The sequence below is a fragment of the Schistocerca gregaria genome, chromosome 5 (genome assembly GCF_023897955.1).
Source record: "Schistocerca gregaria isolate iqSchGreg1 chromosome 5, iqSchGreg1.2, whole genome shotgun sequence".
NCBI lineage: Eukaryota > Metazoa > Arthropoda > Insecta > Orthoptera > Acrididae > Schistocerca > Schistocerca gregaria.
The window spans coordinates 279,879,191-279,903,979 of record NC_064924.1 but is presented as its reverse complement, the minus strand read 5'-3'; the positions used below and the strand labels follow the sequence as shown (position 1 = coordinate 279,903,979).

General features: G+C 39.6%; 1 protein-coding gene across 4 annotated transcripts in view; it reads left to right on the top strand.

Moving 5' to 3' along the window:
* LOC126273152 (voltage-dependent calcium channel subunit alpha-2/delta-3-like) overlaps positions 1–24,789 on the top strand; it is a 332,649-nt gene that overhangs the window by 218,209 nt on the left and 89,651 nt on the right. For all 4 annotated transcript variants that reach the window (XM_049976609.1, XM_049976607.1, XM_049976608.1 and 1 more), the window contains 2 exons: positions 294–407; positions 18,278–18,352. In XM_049976609.1, the coding sequence (XP_049832566.1) occupies positions 294–407; positions 18,278–18,352 (189 nt within the window). The remainder of the gene's footprint in view (positions 1–293; positions 408–18,277; positions 18,353–24,789) is intronic.

The following is a 24,789-nucleotide window of genomic DNA, read 5'->3' as shown; positions in this document are numbered from 1 at the left end:
AATTAATCTGAATAATAAGAGTTTCAAAAACATAGCCTGTGACATATTTTTGATACCATATTGATTATGTAATTATAGTCCAAAAATAAATTGCAATAAGGGAAATAAAATAGTATTTATTTACTCTAAGAGTCTTGTCAGAGACTTTGGATATCCTCCACCTTGATTTTTCACACTGTTTTAAAATATGTGTTCATCTGAGTCTTCCTTTCTGGGTCTTTCAGTTCTCAGTAACATTAGTGTGTTCTGTAAAAAAAAAGGATTTATTTTATTGGAGGCAATTATTTTTACAGTCATATGGTTACCTGAAAGACAACTATAATAGTGTAGACCTGACTGAAGTGGAACTTCTTGACAGCATGTCACCTGCTGCACCACCTCGAGAGTTGCCAGAAAAAATACTAGAGGTAAGCATGGATGTTAACTTTATTCTTAACATTATTCTACATAAATTTCTGCATATGTATCCATTCTTTGCAAGCAACTATACAGCACATGGTTGATGGTTCTTTGTTAGGCTTGAGGGGAAAAGAGATGAAGATCGAGATCATAAGTATTGTTCTGCAGCCTGTCACAAATGCTGGTCTCTAAACTTCCACAGAGACATTTCACTGAAAAATTCTCTTCTTTCCTTGAAGGATTCCCAACTAATTTCTTAAATCATTTCTATAATACTCTCTCACTGATCAAATCAAGCAATAGTATATCCACCAAGATTCCCAGAATTGCCTCAGTGTCTTCCCTTTGTCCAATCTGGTGTGAGGATCCTACACACATTATGTACATGATTTCCTTTATAGGTCTGCTGTACTTCCCTAGAACCCAACCTATAAACTGCAGGTGGTCACCAACCTTTGCTAACTTACCTTCTGTGCTGCTTCTGTGCCATGTTATTTCATAATGTTTTTCATTATTTTCATTCATACAAATAACAGCAAAACATATTTCTTTAAGAATCTGCTCCTTACACTTCACACTTTCCTCCTTTACCAAATTAACTCTTTTATTCCTGACTCCATCATGTACATCTTCATTAGTTAAAAGACCATACCCGAGATTTGAGCTGTGTAGGGGAAGTGGAAGGGGGGGTGGGGGGAGAGAGCAGCTTAGGAGGAGACAGCTCATGTTAATTTCACACGAGTGATGAGATTGTCATGATATTTCATAACAAATCATTCTGGGTGCACTTGCTCTCAGTCAGTACCCATTGCATGCCCTGGCTTTCTTCAAACTGATACTGAATTGATACATTTGGCAGGATAGGTTGCAAGTCCAGCTGGTAAATATTTTTTCTAAGAGGAGGGGAGGTACTCTCTAGCCACATATGCACTGTGTTTGAGAAGCTTCTGTTCTCTTCCTGTACTGTTTATTGACCATGTTTCTTTTCCTTATAAGCCTACAGTTGCGACAAAAACTTTCAAAAAACCCTTCCTAATACTTCAATTTATAGTAGCATTTAACCTGTTTCACTCATTTGTAATTTTTTTTATTGCTAATGCTAGTCTGCTCTTTATACCCTATTTACTTCTTCCATCATCCGCTATTTCACTAATACTTTCAGTGTCTCATTTCCTAACCTTTTCCTCTCAGTATCACCTGATTTAATTAGATTTCATTCCCTTTTGCAGGCTGTCTTCTCATAACCTCCTTTAGGACAACATGCATTCCATTTGGCTGATTTCCCAAACCCTTTGCTTCTCTGTCCAATTTATAATGTAATTGGTATAATTTTATTTCTTCTTCCTGAACTTCATTCCTTTTCCAAATTTCTCCCTGGTATCCTTTACTGCTTGTGCGTAGTATAGATTGAATAACATGGGGGTTACGTAACCGGCCTGTCTCACTCCCTTCTGACCAATGGCCCCCTTTTATGTCTTTAGACTCTTACAACTGCAGGCTGGATTTTATACAAGTTGTATTAAATAACCATAATTTCAAAGGGTGAAAGGGTGTATTCCAGTCATCATTGTCAAAAGTGTTTACAAAATCTGGAAATGCTGTACATGTGGGGTGGTCTTTTCATAACTTTATCTTTTAAGGTTTGTTGTAGAGTCAGTATTGCATCACGTGGAACTCAAAACGATCTTTCCCAAGTCAGCTTCTACTAGAAATTCCAATTTGTTACCAATAATTCCAACTTCTATTAGCAGCTCATGTTAGTGTTGTACAAACATGAATCATTAAACTGATGGTTTGATAATATTGACACCTGTCAGCACATGTGTCATTTCTTATTGGATTTGTTACTTATTTCTGAACTTTGGTGGTACATTGCCTGTCTCATGTCTCTATACACTTTTCCTGTCTTGTGTATCCTACCTACCAGGTGATTATTTTTGAAACACAACCTATGACCAGCTAAGAGACAGAAGTGATGACACTTTCTGCAGGACCTGACCATCATTTTGCAGGACAGTGCTCAAGCATGTACAGTGCAAGCTGTTACCGATTTGTTTGACTGATGGGGCTGCTAAGAGCTATACCACCTACTGCACTCCCCTGACTTAAGCCCTGTTGAGGTCAACTCAATTTCTAAACTGAAGGAAAGACTTCACGGCATTCGCTTCAGATCTGCTACAAATTTGTCGGGAAATAGACCATGCCACTCGAACTGTCAACACAACTGGCACTACTAAGAGTATCCTACAACTTCCACATCACTGACAATGGGTTATGCACAATGCTGGTGACTACTTTGAAGGTCAGTAAAACTTTGAAACACAGATCCATTTTGTATGAGCTGTAAATAAATAGATGCCACTATTAAAGTTCCAACCCTCATTTATTGGAGTCACCTGTCCATTTTTCCAGACACTTGTGACTTAGTGCTGGATGAGAGATTTGTGGTAAATGCAAACGAAGAAGGGATCAATGTCATAGAGTACCCTCTGTAAAACTGAACTGGGATTCCACACTGACCTGGTGACTTATTTGTTTTTAACTCTTTCAGTTGCTATTATATACCAAGGGTGCATGTTTCTATTTCCTCCATACAGGAATATGTGTGATGGTCAAAAAATGGTATATCTACATTATCCTTCTGAGCGAACAATGTCTTGAACATGAAAAACTTCAGCTTTCCTTTTGCTTTCTTCTATTACCACACCAGGCTGGTTGACGAGTGATTAGGTAGGAGCCTTTTACCTGCTTAGTGACTTATGTAGGCTCAGAATTTCCTCAGGTTCTCCACAAGATCTTTTGTTAAGGTATGATGGTAGAAGTTGTTGTGATTCACACAACTAATTTGTCTGTCAACATTTCTGCATTCTTTTTCAAATTAAGAGTGCAGTAGTCTCTGCTTATAAGAATTTTATAAATTTTTTAATTAAATGTCAGAGTGTCTTTTCAGTTCTAAATACTCTTACTCAGCACATATTTCTCCAGAGTACTATTTACAATTGGTGTAAACTTTGCCCATAATTCCTCTACATCCTTCATAATGGAACTAAGTGATGTCCACTCATTGTCTAAGCAGTATTTCAACACTTGCTTATCTTCTTTCACTGGCATATATGAGTTGCTACCTAAAATATACAACAATTCCATTGTGCCAGTCAAACCAGTCACTGTACAACATTTTGCTGCTAGATGTCTCGAGGTGCATGTCTTAGCTACTGTGGCACAAAGTTGTGTCATCTTTGTTACATGCAATTGTGAGTTCTAGTGGTGTGTGTCAGGATTTGTTTTAGTGTTTCTGTGAATTGTGACATGGATAATGTGAAGGAGCAGTGGATTTGTTCAAATTCTGCTTCAATTTGTAGGAAATTTCAGCTGAAACCCACCGTGTGGTGGCAGAGTGTATTCTGATTCAGGCAAGAACATTTGAGTGACTCAAGTGGTTCAAGGAAGGTCAAGAATCTGTGAAAGATGACAAACATTCTGAGCAATGATCAATGTGCACAAGTCTGTAAATGATCATGGAAGTGCTTGACATGATTCACAAAAACCAAAGGCAGACAATTCATGACGTTTGTAACAGATGTGGGCTGTTGTACAGTGCATGTCAATGAATTCTATCTGATGGGCTGAACATGAGATGTGTTGCAACAAAGGTTGCTGCTCACCTTTTCAGCACTGATCACCGAAACCTCTGGAATCAGATGTGCACTGAGCTGCAACAAAGAGTTCGAGAGATGTGACCCTGAAAAGAACCAGCATTCATTACAATGGAAAGCACCATCTCCTCCAAGGCAAAGAAAAAATATAAACTTCACAAGTTTTCAGCAACATGAAGTGATGTCCACTCATTGTCTAAGCAATATTTCAACACTTGCTTATCTTCTTTCACTGGCATATATGAGTTGCTACCTAAAATATACAAGAAGGGATACTGCACTCCCCTGACTTAAGCCCTCTTGAGGTCAACTCAATTTCTAAACTGAAGGAAACACTTCACGGCATTCGCTTCAGATCTGCTACAAATTTGTCGGGAAATAGACCATGCCACTCGAACTGTCAACACAACTGGCACTGCTAAGAGTATCCTACGACTTCCACATCACTGACAACGGGTTATACATAATGCTGGTGACTACTTTGAAGGTCAGTAAAACTTTGAAACACAGATCCATTTTGTAATTTTTTTTGGTAAATTGTACAAAAGGAGTTAGTTCCACCTGGTCAGACTGTCAGTAGGCAGTTTTACTGTGAGTTTTTTTTTGAGGCAACTGAAGGCAAATGTTCAGCACAAATGGCCAGAGTTGTGAAAAAGAAAGACTGGTTGATGCACCATGACAATGCACCTGCACCCACTTCACTCATTGTGAATGCAATAGTCCTATTTGCCAGACCTAGCCCAATGTGCCTTTTGCCTGTTCCCAAACATGCAAATCATGTTGAAAAATCAATGTTTTTACTTGATTGAAGACATTCAAGTGAAATCGCAATGGATCCAGAACACCCTTCACCATGCAGATTTCCAAGAGTGCTTCCAAAAATAGGAACAATGCTAGGATTGTTGTATACATGCCAGAGGTGACTACTTTGAAGGTGATGGAGGATATTAGAATGTAAGTATAGTTTTCTGAATTTTACAATGAAAGTCTCAGATATTTTGGGTTGCAACTCATATACTCTCCTAGCCCTCTCAATGGATTTATTATCTTGAGAAAATAGTCACTATGATGACATATTCATCACTGATCCCTGTCTATATACTGACACTCTTGATAGGGTCAACCTGTTCGTAGCTTCAAGGTTCAAAATATTTCCATTGTGTGTGGACTGTCAAACTAGCTGCTGAAGATGGTTTTTGGAAAAAGTGTTCAGAACTACTTTACAACACTGCCTGTCTGCGCCATCTGCAAAGAATCCATAGACACTCCAGTCTATCTCAGTTGAGTAAAATCATCACCAACAATGACTTTATGATTGAGGTTTTTATACACTACTGAGCATTGACTAACTTTGAAGACTCTACACTTTTATGGGAGAATCAGATAGCTGGTAATAACATCTAGTGATTCCCTTGAGTTCACCTAGGCTGGTTGTTCAGGTCTAGCTAACTTCACAGTCCTACTCAGTTTCAACCGCAGTAGGCAAAATACTATTGTCGATTGCAGTGAACACTCCCTCTAGTATGGTATCTAATCTGTCTTTTCAATAGACATTTTATGCCTCATTAAATATTTCAGGTCTTGCTGCTTAAGGTTTCATCCAGTGGTTCGTTCTGAGAATAAGTTGAATATGACAACTTTCCTAGTCAGCAGTAAATTCAAGAACTTTATTGTGAATGCCTCAGCTACTTGCTTTTAAAATTTTGACAGTCAGAGTGTCTTTATTTTGTACATGATCTCACTCTTTGCATATCAATTGGTGAGTGTTCATCAGAGGACCTCATACTATCACCTATCCTAAAAAGGAACCATGTGCACTCCATAAGTACTTTGCTGTTAGAATAGCTGATTCCTGTGTGCAGTGCACCCCAATCTATTAAGAAGGGTCCTACAATTCTCTACTGTATAATGCAGGTCCAGAAATCTGCAGCCAAGATGGTCTGTGAGCCTCTGGTTGAAACTCCCCACTTGGCTCCAGACCAAAGGATCCTGGTCAATTCTGGGTATGATTCAGCAAATTGTGAACTCTGCTTGCACCCTGCAAGTGAGGCCAGTGGTCTTCACTGCTTCCACCAGTTGACCATACAAACTGAGGATGGCCTCAGAACTCAAGCTGTGATGAGCCACAACATTAGGATGACAGCACCCTCCACCTTGCACTCTCCATCCGTGATAGCTACAAGTGAAGCTGCCTCCACATCTGGAATGTGGCCCCCCCGTCAGATATACTAAGTTCGCAGTGGACTTCTTTCCTGTGCAGGATGCTATCTCCCTAACATGCCTAAAATTGGAGCTGCTGAAGCCCCATGTGCCTGCTCAGACCCTCCTAAAGAAGTGGGCACTACTCCACCCACAGGGTGAGTGGTCGAATCCAGATGGCCAGCCCCAGCATTACAACCTGCAACTTACTCTGCAGTGAGTGCGGACCTGTCCCTCTAAGGGTGGCGAAACAAGTGACACCAGAGGTATTCCACGCAATGCGTCAGATTATCTGCCACCGATACACCCTGAGGCAGCAGCCTGGAGGCCCTGAATGTGGTCAGCAGCGTCTTCTGGTGTTTATGATGTTTGACCAGCTCCTCGTGTGTCTGCACACAGCATGCATGTACCCTACCCATCCTATAACTGCAAATTAAGAATTAAACTATAAAAGCTCACATAACAAGCTAAAAATGTAACTCACTATTCTCCTGGCGTGTCACAAACAGAGGCTAGCACCTGACAGAGCTGTTTCCAATTGTCTCTGGCTGTGTATAATCCATCTGAAACCTTCTGGTGTCTCCAGGTATCTTTTACATATACAACCTTCTTTCACAACTCTCATACCAAATGCCTGCAAGATTAAATTGTGCTCTGTGCAAAATTGTGCCAGGGTGATTCTCTTTTCATCACTTTGCTCCAGTCCATGTTCTGTTACTTTTTTTTCCTTCTCTTCCTCCTCTTAGTGTCAGATTTCAGTCTAGAATCTGTTACCATTTTGTGTCCCTTAACATATTGAATCATTTCTTTCCTCTCATCTTCTTCTTTTCTGGTACAATCTAGTTGGTGAGGAAATGTAGCTGTGCTTGTACGTGTATATATATGGTGTGTGTGAGTGTGAGTGTGTGTGTGTGTGTGTGTGTGTGTGTGTGTGTGTGTGTGTGTGTGTGCCAATCAATATTTCATACTGGTTGCAGTAAAGAACAGACTTGGTATTTTTTGAATACTGCTGACACATTTATATGCAATTTTGAACATAGTGGATGACTAATGGGCATTACAAGAAATTCTATCTCTTGCACAACACTTTTAAAGCCGATTCCATCAATATGTGTGCCTGGATTGTATGGAGCAACATTTTGTCTTGTGTGTAAGCTTATTCTTATGTTGTTTTTTTAAATCTATTCATCAGTAAATGGTTTTGCTCAAAACAAGATTGTGGATGAGAATTATTCATCTGAACTATTTTTTGGAATGTGTCCTCTTAGAATGTGTCAGTTTTAAGTATATTTGTATCGTGTAGATGCAGGAGTGAGCTGCCCATATGTTGAAGGTCATTTATGGACCCAGGAAATAGCTCTGCCAAACTCCATAGGCTATACTGTGTACTCTTGATCTGCAGGTTGTAGCTTTAATAAGAGTTCTTGATTTCAACACCACTCAGTTCTTTAACCTGTTGTGAGCAGTATCTCAAACTCTATGTAGTCAAATCAAATCTTTATTACGTCACAATATGTCTGACACTATCAAAGTTTGTAACATAGATGACTTTTCAATTCTAGTACTGTATACAGATAAATAAAATTGATATAAATTTATAATACATGTAGTGGTACTATTTCAGATGTGTGTTATTTTACATGATCAACATTCAAAAAATCTTCTGTACCGTAGTAGTATGTACTTGCCAAGTGTTTTTCTACATATGCTTTGGTATTTTTTAGATTTGGATCACACTTTTCCTTCTAGATTTTATTCATAAATTTCATGCCTACATAATGTGGTATTTTTTGTATAGTTTTAGCCTGCAGCACGGTAACTTTACTTGCTGTGTGTCCGATCTCATACTGTCGCAAGCATGTCCTCAAAAATCTGCAATTTCTCTTTGTGAAAATTAGTCTCATGAATATACATGATTGGAATCGACATTAGATTTAGCTTTTCAAATAAAGATTTGGAGTGTTGGTCCTTTTTAGCTCTCACCATGGTTTGGAAGACTTTTTACTGGAATCTAAAAGTTTTGAGTAGATTAGTTTTCTCAGACCCACGGCAAATTACGCTATACCTAGTGACTGAAACAAAATATGGATAATGTACAGTTTTTTACAACTCAATCAGTAACATTAAGTAAGACACTCATGACATAAAAGAGACTCTTTAGTCACTACTGTGTGCTGTCCTCATCATTACCCAACATACTTTTATTTATTAGTACACTAAGGAATTTGAGACAACTTGCAGTGTCCAGTTTTTTAGCCATATAGTGTATTTAAGTTATACATTGCGCATATTGGTTTTTGAGTAAATGAAAAATTTGTGGTTTTGCAAAGTTTAATTTCAAATTATTATTTCTCAATCATGGCTCTTGTTTCTCAATGGTCAGCTCAGTAAGGCAGATTAACTCTCTGTCAGCTTTAAACCAGACTATCACTGTTGAATCATCTGCATCAGGAATGGCATCAGACTAAATCTGACATGTCATATCATTGATATAAAATAGTAGTGGCCCAATATTGAATCTTGTGGAACACCTAAATGTGTGTGTATCTCCAGCTAGAGATGAATTTCTTACTGCTGTTATGAATGTGTGCTCTTTTTAATCTGTTGGATAAAAATGATGATATTCAGCTAAAAGATTCTCGTTGAAAGTCATAGCTTTTCAGTTTGTGGAGAAGCAGGTCATGATTTACAATATTGAAACTTTTGGTGAGATCACAAAAGATACCTGACAAACCATTCTATCATCAAGGCATCTGCTAATATTGTGACCAATTAATTTATTGCACAAGGTGTCCCACAGGCTTCCCTGACATTGTACTGATTCTGTAAATTGATAGCAAGTTATAAATTATTTTTCTGTCTAATCACAAGCAGCTGCTTCAAAAATTTTTGAGAAAATTGATAACATTGACCTAGGCCTATAATTCTGCATTTCATCTTGTTTGTCCTTTTTCATGAAATGACTGGCATTCAGCATATTTTAGTTGATGGAAAACACTTCTCATAAAAAGACTGACTGATTTTAGGGAGAGTGGATGTGCAAAGTAGAGAGGATATAAAAATGTAGTCTGCCAGTGGCAAGAAAAGCATCTCTGAAGAAGAGAAATTTGTCAATGTAGCATATGGGTTTAAGGGTCAGGAAGTCTTTTTTTTAAGTATTTGTATGAGGTGTAGCCATATATGAAAGTGAAACTTGGAATGTAAACAATTTAGACAGGAAGAGAATAGGAGCTTTTGAACTGCGGTGCTGAAGAAAAATTGGATGGGTACATCACATAACTAATGAGGAGTACTGTGCCACAATGTGACTAGAAGAAGGGAGTGGTTGGTAGGACACATTCTGAGACATCAAGGGATCAACAATTTAGTACTGGAGGGGAGTTTAGGGGGTAAACATCAAAGAGGGAGACCAAGAGATGAATACAGTAAGCAGATTCAGAAGGATGTAGGTAGAAGTAGTTACCCAGAGTGGCCGAGTGGTTCTAGGCACTTCAGTCAGGAACCGCGCAACTGCTACAGTTGTTGGTTCAAATCCTGCATCGGGCATGAATGTGTGTGATGTCCTTTGGACTGATGACCTCAGATGCTAAGTCCCATAGTGCTCAGAGCCATTTTAAAGTTACCCAGAGCTGAAGAGACTTGCACAGGTTAGAGCAGCCTGGAGAGCTGCATCAAACCAGTTTTCTGTCTAAAGACCACAACAAAAACAACAACAGCAAGTACAATGGATTTGCAATACTATCACACACTATTTTTGTTATTCTAGTGTGAACCTCATCCCAACATGCAGAGTATAACTTTTTAGGGACATCATGATAACATCAGAATTTGAGACATGCGAATACTTAAAAAGTAAATCTCTCTCATACTAGGATTTGTACTTGGTAGTGAGTAGTCACTGTTTTTTGTTTCAGTTTATGAAAAAGTCATTGAAGGACTAACATATAACACTGGCATCAGTAACAGCTCTACTGTTGTTAACGTTAGTTAGGAGGGGTATTTTACCATCATTTACAGCCAGTTTCATTACTTGTAACAGACCAAACAGCTTTTGATTTTTTTTCTTTTTTGCATTTGAAATTAATCTGTAGTTTGCAGTATGGTTTGCTAGTTTAACTACTTTGTCAAATATTTTTATATATACTTTTGTATTAAAGAAATTCTGGTTCTCTATTAACTTTTGCCTCCATTTGCAGTTTCCTCTCTTAATGCTAGACTCACTAATTCCTTTGTTAGCCATTATGTACTTTTATGAGACACAGTTGTACCGTTCTTCACATTTTCTTGACTGAAGTTTCTACATCTTTTGATTGTGCAGACTAAATTTAATTGTAATAAGTATATGAAAAGTGCTTCATGATCTGCTACTGCAAAATCGGAATTAATTTTCTTTTTTTCTGTAATATAACTGCTTACAGTATTATCAATACAATCATACTCTGGTACATTGGTTGAAATTTAGATTTTGCCCATTTATGGATATCAGGTTCTCTAAATGTGAAGCAGATATAACTACTTTCTTATGCAAGTTTTTGTATGTCTATCCTTTTGACAGGACATCTTTGGGATGACGACCATTTACTATTGTCAGAAAAACAAAATGCCTACAGCCATCCTCTTGATTTTATTTATTTTGTTGCAACCAGTTTCGGGTCTTCAATGTGCCATCTTCAGGAGTTAGTTGATGCAGAAGGCTTGAAACAATCCCTACATATTTTGCATCAGTGGCCAGTGTAACTGGTTATGCAGACAATCTAAAAGTTCTGGTGTCAGCACTCTAGCCATCAACTGCCAACTCAACTTGATGGTTAGAGTGCTGACACCAGAATACCCTCTTTTCTGTGCCAGTCTGCTTTTTATGTCCTCCTTGCTGTGACTGTGACGTGTTATTTTGCCTCGAAGGTAGTAGAATTCCTTAACTTTGTCTGCTTCATGGTCATCAGTTCCAGTGTTAAATTCTCATGTCACCTAATCATCATTACCTTCACTTTTCTTCAATTTATTCTCAATCCATAATTTGTAGTCATTAGACTGTTCATTCAGTTTAAAAAGGCCTTGTAAGTCATCTTCTTTTTCACTGAAAGTAGCAGTGTTATCATTGGTTCTGACTGTTTACATTTCTTCACACTGTATTTCAATGCCACTCTTGAATCTTTGTTTTATTTCTGGCATTGCTTCTTTGGTGTATAGATTGAACAGTAGACAACATCCTTGTCTTATACACTTTTTAATCCGAGCCCTTCATCCTTGGTGTTTCATTTTTATTGTTCCCACTTGATTCTTGTACATATTATATATTATACAGATTTTCCTATAGTTTAATTAGTTCAATCCTGTTTCTCTCAGAATTTAGAAAATTTTACAATATTTTATATTGTTGAAAGCTTTTTTGGGTCAACATATGTTGATTTTTCTTTAGTCTTTCTTCTGTAGTACAGTGCAATACCAGAACTGCCTCTAGTGCCTTTGCCCTTCCTTAAACCAAACTGATTGTCTTCTAAAGATGATCAGTTTTAAACTCTGGAAACTCCAGATAGAAATACCAACAATGTAGGCGGATTGCTATTTACCGCAAAGAAGACACATTAAGTTGGAGACTGGCTCTATTAAAAGACACTTACATAAAGCTTTCGGCCACAGCCCTCATCAGCAGAAGAGACACGCACACCATTCATACACACAAGCAACACATCCCCCCCCCCCAAAGAGTCATACAAACGTGACCACCAACTCCAGGATTTTGGGTTGGAATGTGACTATCAGATGGAATGTGAGCAGAGCGGCAATTGGGAGGGCACAAGGAAGGGGAAGTGATAGTAGTGTATGGGTGGGGGGAGAGACGAAAGCTATCTGGTGGAGAGTGCAGGGACTAGAATGCCAACAGGCATAGTGACGGGAGGTTGTGGGGTAGGGAGGTGGAGAAAAAAGGAGTGAAAAAGCAGAGAAGATGGGAAAGGTGGGTGGGTGTGTTGGCAGAGGACAACAAATTAACAGGATGGGAAACAGGAATGGGGAGGAGGTGATAGCACTGAGGGAGTGGATACTGTTCAGTGGAGGGTGTGGGGACACCATGTTATTGTAGCTTGCGGGTGGGATAAATTGGGAGTGGAGAATATGTTGTAAGGACAACTTCCATCTGCACAGTTCATAAACGTTGTTGTTGGAGGGAAGGATCCAGATGACTTGGGTAGTGAAGCAGCCATTGAAATCAAGTGTGTTGTGTTCAGCTACATGCTGTGCCACCGGGTGGCCTACTTCACTCTTGGCCATTCCTCCTGGTGGACAGCTGGCTGGTAGTCATATCAATATAAAAAGCTTAGCAATGATTGCTGCAGAGCTGGTAAATGACTTGCCTGCTTTCACAGGTGAGCTGTCCCCTGATGAGGTAGGAGAGTCCCTTTAGTCAGCCATAGTGCCAGTAGTGTCAGTGTCGCCCTAACCACCGTCTGCTTCACGTCTGCTGTGCAGCGAGCTACCTTAATTTAAGTATTAACTGTATTTTTCTTACTTGTCACTTCTTCCGTGTGTTTTTGCTTTTAGGAAGCTTTAATTGTCGAGTGCTATTAATAGTGTTCCATAGATTTCGTTTGTTTTGAATACAGAGAGAGTGTCCCTTTAGTCAGTCATAGTGCTAGTAGTGCTAGTGTTTGTTTTGAATACAGGTCAGAGACAGGTAGTGCTATTTTCATTGTTTTCTACAAGAAGTGGTTAGCAATCACAGTTTAGTCAATAATCAGCGGCCTTTAGTGAATTAGCAGTCTAGTTAAAAGTTGATTAAGTCTCTTCAATAAATTGATTCCTTAGGATGGATAGGATGTGTGACTGCTGTGTACGGACGCAGGAGGAGCTGGCCACTCTTCGCGAACAGCTAAGCGTGTTGATGGCCGCGGTCAGCCGTCTTCAGGCTGCTGCCTCGGAGTGTAGCGGCAGTGGGGAGTCTGGTGCGTCGCAAGGTACACCCCAGGTGTTACATGCTTCACCCACTGTCCCTGCTGTCGAGACATCTTCGCGGGTACCGGGCGCTGTTGGGCCACCCTCTCCCCAAGGGGAGTGGCGGGTTCAGCGGCGTTCGCTGAGGGTCAGTGTGGAGGCTGGGCTGGCCGTGTGGCATCGCCCGCTCTGCCTGTGGCTGGACATGTGGCTGCTCCTTCAGCAAGGTCCGAGCAGGCACACGGTGGGAGGGGTTCATTAGTTATTGGGAGCTCCAACGTTAGGCGGGTGATGAAGCCCCTTAGGGAAATAGCGGAAAGGTCGGGGAAGAGGGCCAGTGTTCACTCTGTCTGCTTGCCAGGGGGTCTCATCCGAGATGTGGAGGAAGCCCTACAGGCGGCGATAGAGAGCACTGGGTGCACCCGACTGCAAATTGTTGCTCATGTCGGCACCAATGACTCCTGCCGTCTGGGTTTAGTGGTTCCTCATCAGTTCGTACAGGCGGTTGGCGGAGTTGGTGAAGGCGGAAAGCCTCACTCGTGGGGTGGAATCAGAGCTAACTATTTGTAGTATCGTTCCCAGAACTGATCGCAGTCCTCTGGTTTGGAGCTGAGTGGAAGGCGTAAACCAGAGGCTCAGACGATTCTGCGGAGAGCTAGGGTAAACATTTCTCAACCTCCGCTATCGGGTGGAGAAATGTAGGGTCCCCCTGAATAGGTCAGGCGTGCACTACACGCCGGAAGCGGCTACGAGGCTAGCGGAGTATGTGTGGAGTGCACATGTTTTTTTGTTAGATAATTCCCTCCCTAGGGCCGACAAGACACCTCCTGAGACGCGGCAAGGCAGGAGTAGGCAAAATGCAACAGGGAATAACAATATTAATGTGCAAATAGTAAACTGCAGGAGCGTCTATAGAAAGGTCCCAGAACTGCTCTCATTAATAAACGGTCACAACGCCCATATAGTACTAGGGACAGAAAGTTGGCTGAAACCACATGTAAACAATAATGAAATCCTAAACTCAGATTGGAATGTATACTGCAGAGACAGGCTGGACAGTGAAGGGGGAGGTGTGTTTATAGCGATAAGAAGTGCAATAGTATTGAAGGAAATTGACGGAGATTCGAATTGTGAAATGATTTGGGTGAAGGTCACGGTTAAAGCAGGCTCAGACATGGTAATTGGATGTCTCTATAGGTCCGCGGGCTCAGCAGCTGTTGTGGCTCAGCACATGAAGAATAATTCAGAAAATATTTCGAGTAGACTTCCCCACCATGTTATAGTTCTGGGTGGAGATTTCAATTTGCCGGATATAGACTGGGAGACTCAAACGTTCATAACGGGTGGCAGGGACAAAGAATCCAGTGAAATATTTTTAAGTGCTTTATCTGAAAACTACCTTGAGCAGTTAAACAGAGAACCGACTCTTGGCAATAACATATTAGACCTTCTGGTGACAAACAGACCCGAACTATTTGAATCAGTTAATGCAGAACAGGGAATCAGCGATCATAAAGCGGTTACTGCATCGATGATTTCAGCCATAAATAGAAATATTAAAAAAGGTAGGAAGATTTTTCTGTTTAGCAAAAGTGACAAAAAGCAGATTTCAGAGTACTTGATGGCTCAACACAAAAGTTTTGTCTCAAGTACAGATAGTGTTGAGGATCAGTGGACAAAGTTCAAAACCATCGTACAATATGCGTTAGTTGAGTATGTGCCAAGCAAGATCGTAAGAGATGGAAAAGAGCCACCGTGGTACAACAACCGAGTTAGAAAACTGCTGCGGAAGCAAAGGGAACTTCACAGCAAAGATAAACATAGCCAAAGCCTTGCACACAAACAAAAATTACGCTAAGCGAAATGTAGTGTGAAGAGAGCTATGCGAGAGGCTTTCAATGAATTCGAAAGTAAAGTTCCATGTACTGACTTGGCAGAAAATCCTAAGAAATTTCGGTCCCATGTCAAAGCTGTAGGTGGATCAAAACAAAATGTCCAGACACACTGTGACCAAAATGGTACTGAAACAGAGGATGACGGACTAAAGGCCGAAATACTAAATGTCTTGTTCCAAAGCTGTTTCACAGGGAAGACTGCACTGTGCTTCCTTCTCTAGATTGTCGCACAGTTGACAAAATGGTAGATATCGAAATAGATGACAGAGGGATAGAGAAACAATTAAAATTGCTCAAAAGAGGAAAGGCCACTGGTCCTGATGGGATACCAGTTCGATTTTACACAGAGTACGCGAAGGAACTTGCCCCCCTTCTTGCAGCGGTGTACCATAGGTCTCTAGCAGAGCGAAGCATTCCAAAGAATTGGAAAAGGGCACAGGTCATCCCCGTTTTCAAGAAGGGACATCGAACAGATGTGCAGAACTATAGACCTATATCTCTAACGTCGATCAGTTGTAGAATTTTGGAACACGTATTATGTTCGAGTATAATGTCTTTTCTGGAGACTAGAAATCTACTCTGTAGGAATCAGCATGGGTTTTGAAAAAGATGGTCGTGTGAAACCCAGCTCGCGCTATTCGTCCACGAGACTCAGAGGGCCTTAGCCACGCGTTCACAGGTAGATGCCGTGTTTCTTGACTTCCGCAAGGCGTTTGACACAGTTCCCCACAGTCGTTTAATGAACAAAGTAAGAGCATACGGACTATCAGATCAATTGTGTGATTGGATTGAGGAGTTCCTAGATAACAGAACGCAGCATGTCATTCTCAATGGAGAGAAGTCTTCCGAAGTGAGAGTGATTTCAGGTGTGCCGCAGGGGAGTGTCGTAGGACCGTTGCTATTCACAATATACATAAATGACCTGGTGGATGACATCGGAAGTTCACTGAGGCTTTTTGCGGATGATGCTGCGGTGTATCGAGAGGTTGCAACAATGGAAAATTGTACTGAAATGCAGGAGGATCTGCACCGAATTGACGCATGGTGCACGGAATGGCAATTGAATCTCAATGTAGACAAGTGTAATGTCATGCGAATACATCGAAAGATAGGTCCCTTATCATTTAGCTACAAAATAGCAGGTCAGCAACTGGAAGCAGTTAATTCCATAAATTATCTGGGAGTACTCATTAGTAGTGATTTAAAATGGAATGATCATATGAAGTTGATCATCGGTAAAGCAGATGCCAGACTGAGATTCATTGGAAGAATCCTAAGGAAATGCAATCCGACAACAAAGGAAGTAGGTTACAGTACTCTTGTACGCCCACTGCTTGAATACTGCTCAGCAGTGTGGGATCCGCACCAGATAGGGTTGATAGAAGAGATAGAGAAGATCCAACGGAGAGCAGTGTGCTTCGTTACAGGATCATTTAGTAATCGCGAAAGTGTTACGGAGATGATAGATAAACTCCATTGGAAGACTCTGCAGGAGAGACGCTCAGTAGCTCAGTACGGGCTTTTGTTAAAGCTCCGAGAACATGCCTTCACCGAAGAGCCAAGCAGTATATTGCTCCCTCCTACGTACAGGGTGTTTCAAAAATGACTGGTATATTTGAAACGGCAATAAAAACTAAACGAGCAGCGATAGAAATACACCGTTTGTTGCAATATGCTTGGGACAACAGTACATTTTCAAGTGGACAAACTTTCGGAATTACAGTAGTTACTATTTTCAACAACAGATGGCGCTGCGGTCTGGGAAACTCTATAGTACGATATTTTCCACATATCCACCAGGCGTAGCAATAATATGGCGTAGTCTCTGAATGAAATTGCCCGAAACCCTTGACAACGTGTCTGGCGGAATGGCTTCACATGCAGGTGAGATGTACTGCTTCAGCTGTTCAATTGTTTCTGGATTCTGGCGGTACACCTGGTCTTTCAAGTGTCCCCACAGAAAGAACTCACAAGGGTTAATGTCTGGCGAATAGGGAGGCAAATCCACGCCGCCTCCTGTATGTTTCGGATAGCCCAAAGCAATCACATGATCATCGAAATATTCATTCAGGAAATTAAAGACGTCGGCCGTGCAATGTACCGCTGTTGGATCACCTGCTTCACTAGCTGCGCGTTGCCCTCTGTGGTTGCCGTACGCAGTCGCCCTACCTTTCCAGCACGTTCATCCGTCACGTTCCCAGTCCGTTGAAATTTTTCAAACAGATCCTTTATTGTATCGCTTTTCGGTCCTTTGGTTACATTAAACTTCCGTTGAAAACTTTGTCTTGTTGCAACAACACTGTGTTCTAGGTGGTGGAATTCCAACACCAGAAAAATCCTCTGTTCTAAGGAATAAACCATGTTGTCCACAGCACACTTGTACGTTGTGAACAGCACACGCTTACAGCAGAAAGTCGACGTACAGAATGGCGCACCCACAGACTGTGTTGTCTTCTATATCTTTCACATCACTTGCAACGCCATCTGTTGTTGAAAATTGTAACTACTGTAATTTCGAAAGTTTGTCCGCCTAAAAATGTACTGTTGTCCCAAGCATATTTGCAACAAGCGGTGTATTTCTATCGCTGCTCGTTTAGTTTTTATTGCCGTTTCAAATTTACCGGTCATTTTTGAAACACCGTGTATATATCGCGAAGAGACCATGAGGATAAAATCAGAGAGATTAGAGCCCACACAGAAGCTTACCAACAATCCTTCTTTCCACGTACAATACGAGACTGGAATAGAAGGGAGAACCGATAGAGGTACTCAGGGTACCCTCCGCCACACACCGTCAGGTGGCTTGCGGAGTATGGATGTAGATGTAGATGTAGATGTAGAAACCGGTGACATGACTGGAACCGGAAGTGCTGGGTGGGTTGACTAGGCAGGTTTTGTGTCTGTCTTCCACAGGCGTATGATCCTTTTCTATTCTTGTGTATATTATTCTTGTCAGCAGCTCGAGGAATTAAAGAATAAAAATACATTGATATGGGGATTTTTATGTTTTTGAAGTTGATGCAGCTGTTTCTGCTGCTACTGTCATTGGTTTTGTCATTGTTACTGTGTTTTTGGGCTAATTGTTGCTATTGTTGGTGTATCTTATGTTGAAATAGTGTTACTGTTTGAGTGTTGGCCAAAACTGTTGTCAATAATGTGCAAATAAGTACAATATTATGTTGTGTATTATTTTTGCAGCTGAGGGAGAGGATGGTAAACCATGAAGATGGAGAAATATTAAACATTTCCATGAAATATCACTATGATGACATGGTTCGTGAGTATTAGTTGCTTAACATGTATACATTGGCATTCAATGATTAATCTTAGAATATGTCTGCTGAAGTAGTAGTAATTTCTTTATTTTTGAAACATGAAAGTTCTTAATATAATAAAAGTTGCTGGAGTATACTAACAGTAAAAATAGTAACCGAAATATCGAACAGAATCTAATAATTACTGGGGACTGTTAACACAGAATAAATAAAATTATGATTGGAATGATGTTCAGTGCAGTGAATATCATCAATTGCTGTTGTAAATGATTTATCAAAATAAAACTTGTGTTATAGCAAAGCTTGCTATTTTCAAATGTATAAGGCCACTTTCTATCAGACTAAGAAAAAGCCTTAAAAATTGAATTCATTCTTGTGTGTTCATGGATGATTTCCATGTCTATGCTGAAAATATCAATGCATTGAGTAGAATTGTGGAATACTTTGGTCACTAGATATGAAATTATTTCTATTGATATAACTACAGTTCTTAATTATGACCTTCTGCCTATTACCCTACACCAACATTGTACTGAAGGATATTTTCTGATCTGTCTTATGTCATCTGCTGGCTCATTCTCTTTACAGCTGTAATAAGTCATTTAGTTGCTGCTTCATTTACAGAGCGGTACATAAAGTCCTTTGCGAAATTTCTTTTCCTCTTTCATTACATATCTTTTCACTTAAGTGCTTTCCTTTGCCACTCATTTGTTACTTTATCTCTACTACATACTTGGTCCGTAAATTGTTCATATGAACTAAGTGTAACTTCAACCAAGTTTGACTTAAAGCTACCATCCGTAATAGCAAGCCTGGGTAACATTTTAGGCTCATTTTCAATCCATCTTGGAATCATACATGAGAGTAGATAAGAATTTCATTTAGAGAAGTGTGCATTGCAAAGGTATGGATTGTAATTAGTATTACCACTCATCTCAGGAGGGAGGCTTCTTTTTTTATGGTAATGTTATTTTGCCAAGACTGTTAAACTGCTGATAGTAGGACTTGTTTACATTGGAGTATGGGTCAGTATCAGTTACAGAGATGTTTTCAAGTTATCTAATGTGTGCCATTCGACAGTGAATTCCTGCACATCACATAAAATAAAATAAAAGAAATGTGACAGTTTTTTTCACATAGGCAACCATAGTTTGCCACGGTGTTCCCAAGGCTCAGTCTTAGGTCTGCTGTTGTTCCTCACATATATAGCCAATTCAAGCTTACATACAGCAGCAGAAGACTCAGTAAATAATGTTCTTAAAAGTGTCATTAACTAATTTTCTGCAAATGGTCTCACCTTAAATTTGAAAGACACAACATATTCAGTTCTGTGCATCTAAGGGTGCTACACCAATTTAACATAGGGCAAGAAAATAATAAATAGTGTGGAAACTTCAAAATTAGTGCGTGTCCATATTGATGAGAATTTAAACTGAGAGAAGCACATGTGCCCTTAAAATCTTTGCAAATCTTGAGGAGAGACAGATCAATAAGCTGGCATATTTTCCATATTTTCATACAGTAATATCATGTGGAACAAATTCTGGGTAATATCAAATGGAACAACATTCTGGAATAAATCATGTTTAAGAAAGAAAGTTTTCATTGCTTAACACTTGTCCACACGTCTCATAAAAATCGATTCTCTTGGCGCCAGAAGCGCTAATTCAGATTACTTGGCTTGTCACCGACCATTCTTGCCATTATCGGGAGATTACAAACTGTTAAGTTTTACTAATCTCATCGTTAGTTCTCATAAGTTCTCAGTACATACATAAATAAATACAAGATTTGTTTGTTTCAAATATGTGTTTATTTAAACTTTTTGGAAAAGTAATCAATTACGAATTGCATTTTGAAAAACTGGTTGGCATTATCCGGTTTATTGTTGTTGTCAGCAAAATGTAAAAATGTTAATATTTGTCTGAATTGCTTGTGGGACATTGTTTTGCAAAATATCGATGTGCCTATCAATGGATTCCTTCACCAATAATCATCCATCCTTGCTTGTTTTACAGTACCGTGATAGCAAGCCCAAACCATTTTCTAAGTTCGGGTCCTGTAAAACATCGGCAAATTTGGCATTATTTTATCCAGTTTCTTTCTATTGCAATTTTGACTGTAGTAGTTTTTGGTTTCCTTGCTAATTTATTCAAATAGATCATTCCCAATAAATAATTCTGCGATATCCTCAATGTTCTGTGTATCTTTGGGAAATATGTTTGGACTCGGGGATCCTTCAAATTTACTATTGGTAAATGGTAAATCAAAGTCTGACCACTGTCCATTGTCTTCTTCTTCTGATTCATCTGAATCAGTTGACAGCCGTAGTGTTCGCCGGATTTTTCTTGGACATATTTCACTATCTTTCGATGATTCTGCTTCACTTTCATTTTTTTTATATCGAATGTCTTCTTCCCAATCAGCCAAGTCTTCCGGAATGTCAGACAAGACATCTGTGCATTCATCATAAATAATTGTTTTGTCTGCCATGATGAAAGGGCACAAGTACTTATAAAAACAAAAAAACTTGTTGACATGAGTAACTTATTATTACATAAACAAAACACTAACAGAATGCAAAAGATACTAAAGTGCTGTTGCCAGCCACTGCACAATACTACGCTCAAGACACCACTGTGGTGTCGCTGGCCATTGACACCTATTTCACGCATGACACCACTGTGGTGTCGTCAGATGGCAGAGTGTTAAAAAAGTCCTTTAAGAATAATATGTAGTGCTCACCTGTGATCATCTTGTAGAAATCTGTTCAAGGAGTTAGGGATTCTGACTACTGCTTCACAGTTATTTATTCCCTTATGTAGTATGTTGTAAATAATTACTGCAGTTCAAAAGGAATAATTATGTACATAATTACAATCTCGGAAGAAAAAAAAAGACATTCATTACTCCACATTGATGCTGCAACTAAAATTTTTGATAACTTACCCATTGATATGAAATATCAGACAGACAGCAAATTATAATTTGAAAATAAACTGAAGAAGTTTCTCTTTGACAACCCTTTCTATTCTGCAGAATAATTTCTACATCTATATCATACTCCACAAGCTACCTAATGGTGAGTGGGGTATGGTACTTTCGGTGCCACTATCTGATCCATCCAACCCTGTTTCACTCGCGAATAGTGCATGGGAATAATGATTGTCAGTAAGCCTCTGTATTGGCTCCAATTTCTCAAATTTTCTCCTTTTGGTCAATATGCAAGGTGTTTGTGGGAAGTAGTAGTATGTTGTCAGACTCCTCCTGAAAAGCCCTGTCCTGAAATTTCAGTAGTAACTTTGTGTTGCACAACACCTCTCTTGTAACATCTGCCAATGGAGTCTGTTTAGCATCTCTGTAATGCTCTCTCGCCAACTAAATGATCCCATGACAAAACACGCCACCCTTCGTTGGACCTTCTGTATCTCCTCTATCAGTCCTACATGATAGAGAACCTAGATAGATGAACAGTACTTTAGAATCGGGCAAACAAACACCTTATAAGCCACTTCTTTCATGAATGAGTTATATTTCATTAAGATTCTTCCAATGAATCTGAGTTTGGTGTCTGCTTTTCCCATTATTTGTTTTATATGGTCATTCCACGTAAGGTCGCTCTGGATAGTTATGCCTAGATATTTTACGGCAGACACTGTCTCCACCTGTTCGTCATTAATAGTGTAGCTGTACAGTAGTGGATTTCTTTTTCTATGTATGCACAATATGTTACATTTATTTATGTCCAGGGTCAACTGCCAGAGAATGCACCAATCATCAATTCTCTTCAGGTCGTACTGCAAATTCTCACTATATTCTGGCATTGCTACTGTGATATAGACAACTGCATCATCTGCAAAAAACCCTAAAGATCATCCAATGCTTTCTACTATGTCATTTATATATATTGTGAAAAGCAACGGTCCTATCACACTTCCCTGTGGTACCCCGGATATTACCTTTACATCTGCTGATTTTCTTCCGTTAATAGCGATGTGTTGAGTTCCATCTGCAAGAAAGTCTTGAATCCAATCTAAAGTCTGCTCCATTACCCGGTAAGCTCACGTTTTTTTCCAATTAAACGATAATGTGGAATGGTGTCAAAAGCCTTAATGAAATCAAGGAACACAGCATCAACCTGAGTGCAGTTGTCCACTGCGCTGTGGATCTCATGGAGGAACAGAGCGAGGTGAGTATCGCAGGCTCTCTGTTTGCAGAATCCATGTCGATTTTTATGGAGGAGATGTTCATTTTCCAAAAATGTCAAAATTCTTGAGCATAAAACATGTTCCATAATTCTACAACAGATTGACGTCAATGATATAGATCTATAATTGTGTGGATCTGTCTTACGGCCTTTCTTAAAAACGGGAATGGTCTCTGCTTTTTTCCAGTCATTAGGGCCCTTTCATTGCTCAAGCGATCTATGATAAATTACTGCTCGAAGGGGATCAAGTTCTTTCCCATAAACTTTATAGAATCTTATAGGTATTTTATGTGGTCCAGAACCCTTTCCACTACAAAGCGATTGTAGCTGCTTTTCAGTTCCATGATTGGTTATCTCCATATCTGCCATTTTCATGTTCACACGATGATTGAAAGGAGGAACAGTGTTAAGATCTTCTGCGGTGAAACAACTTCGGGAGACCGAATTCAGTATTTTGGCCTTCTCTCTGTTATCTTCCATTTCAGTGCTGGTGTAATTGCTGAGAAAAGGAATAGATAATTTTGACTCACTTATTGATTTTACATATGACCAAAACCTCTTGGGGTTTTTACTCAGGACGATTGACAAAGGCTTACTTACAAAATCATGGAACATTTCAATCATTGCTCTCCTTATGCTCATTTTGACTTTGTTCAACTTTTGTTTGTCGGATAGGTTTTTACTTCTCTTGAGTATGAGATGCAGTGGTCTTTGTTTATGTAGCGCATTTCTTACACAGCTATTAAACCATGGTGGATCTTTCCCATCCCTTAAAACCTTACTTGGAACATACTTGTCTAGGGCATATTGAATGATGCCTTTGAATTTTTTCCATTTGTTCTCCACATCTTTGCCATATTCACTGAATATTTGATGCTGACTGCTGAGATATTCTGAAATTTGTATCCTGTCAGCCTTGCTGAGCAAATATATCTTCCTACCTTTCTTATCATTCCATGTAGGGCCTGTCATCATAAGATACTATCACAGCCTAAAGATCATTGATACCTTCCTCTACTTACTGATTCGATAAGTTCAGGTCTGTTTGTTGCCAGGACGTCTAAGATGTTACCCTCACGAGTTGGTTTTCTAACTATCTGCTCAAGGTAATTTTCGGACAAGGCATCCAGAACAATGCCACACGATTCCCTGCCTCTGGCACCAATTTTGATGTCATAACACTTCCAATCTTTACCTAGCAAGTTGAAGTCACCCCCTATTACAACGGCATGACTGGAAAATTACTACTGATGTTCTGCAAGTTCTTTCTGAAGCACTCTACAACTTCAGATCCTGACCCAGGTGGTCTATAGAAGCATTTAATCACTATTTTTGACCATTCTTTTATAGTCAGTTTCATCCAGGTTAATTCACATTCGGAATCTGTGATAAACTCGCTAGATTTTATTGAATTTTTTACTGCAATAAACACAGCACCACCATTGGTAAATAACCTATCCTTATGATAAACATTCCAATCTGAACTTAGGATTTCGTTGTCATTGGTGTCTGGTTTCAACCAGCTTTCTGTTTTCAATACTACCTGTGTGTCATATACTTCAGTAAGCTATACTAATACTGAGACCTTTCCTTGGATGTTCCTGCTGTTTTTTAAAATCATATTAATCTTTTCTGTTTCTGATCTACGAGGACCAAGATCTGAGGTCACTGTGGGTGATTTAATAGGCAAGTCATCTTTGATCCCAAGAAACGGGTTCTGTAACCTAAAAAAGCCATTAATGAATCCTGCCAATGGTGTCTCGCATGACTTCCTAGAAGGAAGCATTGTTCTAGTCCCGAAACATCAGGCAGGAAAATCTGTAACAAATTTTAGGCTTATTACTCTCCTAAATTGAGACTATAAAATATTTGCCCGCATCATAAACGAAAGATTAAAATTAGTATTGAACACAGTCACTGGATCATATCAATCGAGTGTAGGAAAAGACAGATCAATTTACCAAACAATGTGTGACTACAGAGATATTATTTCCATTGCCGCGGCCTGTAAAATAAAATGCGCCATCGTATCATTGAACTTTGAGAAAGCGTTCGATAGAGTCGATCGTGCTTACCTTTTTCACACCATGTGTGTCATGAACTTTCCGCAAGGTTTTATCAACATTATTACAAATCTTCTGCAGAAGTCAACATTGACAGTTATGGTAAATGGTCAGTCCAGTAGGGCCATTGTAATGAAAAGTTCGGTGCGACAAGGGTGCCCGATG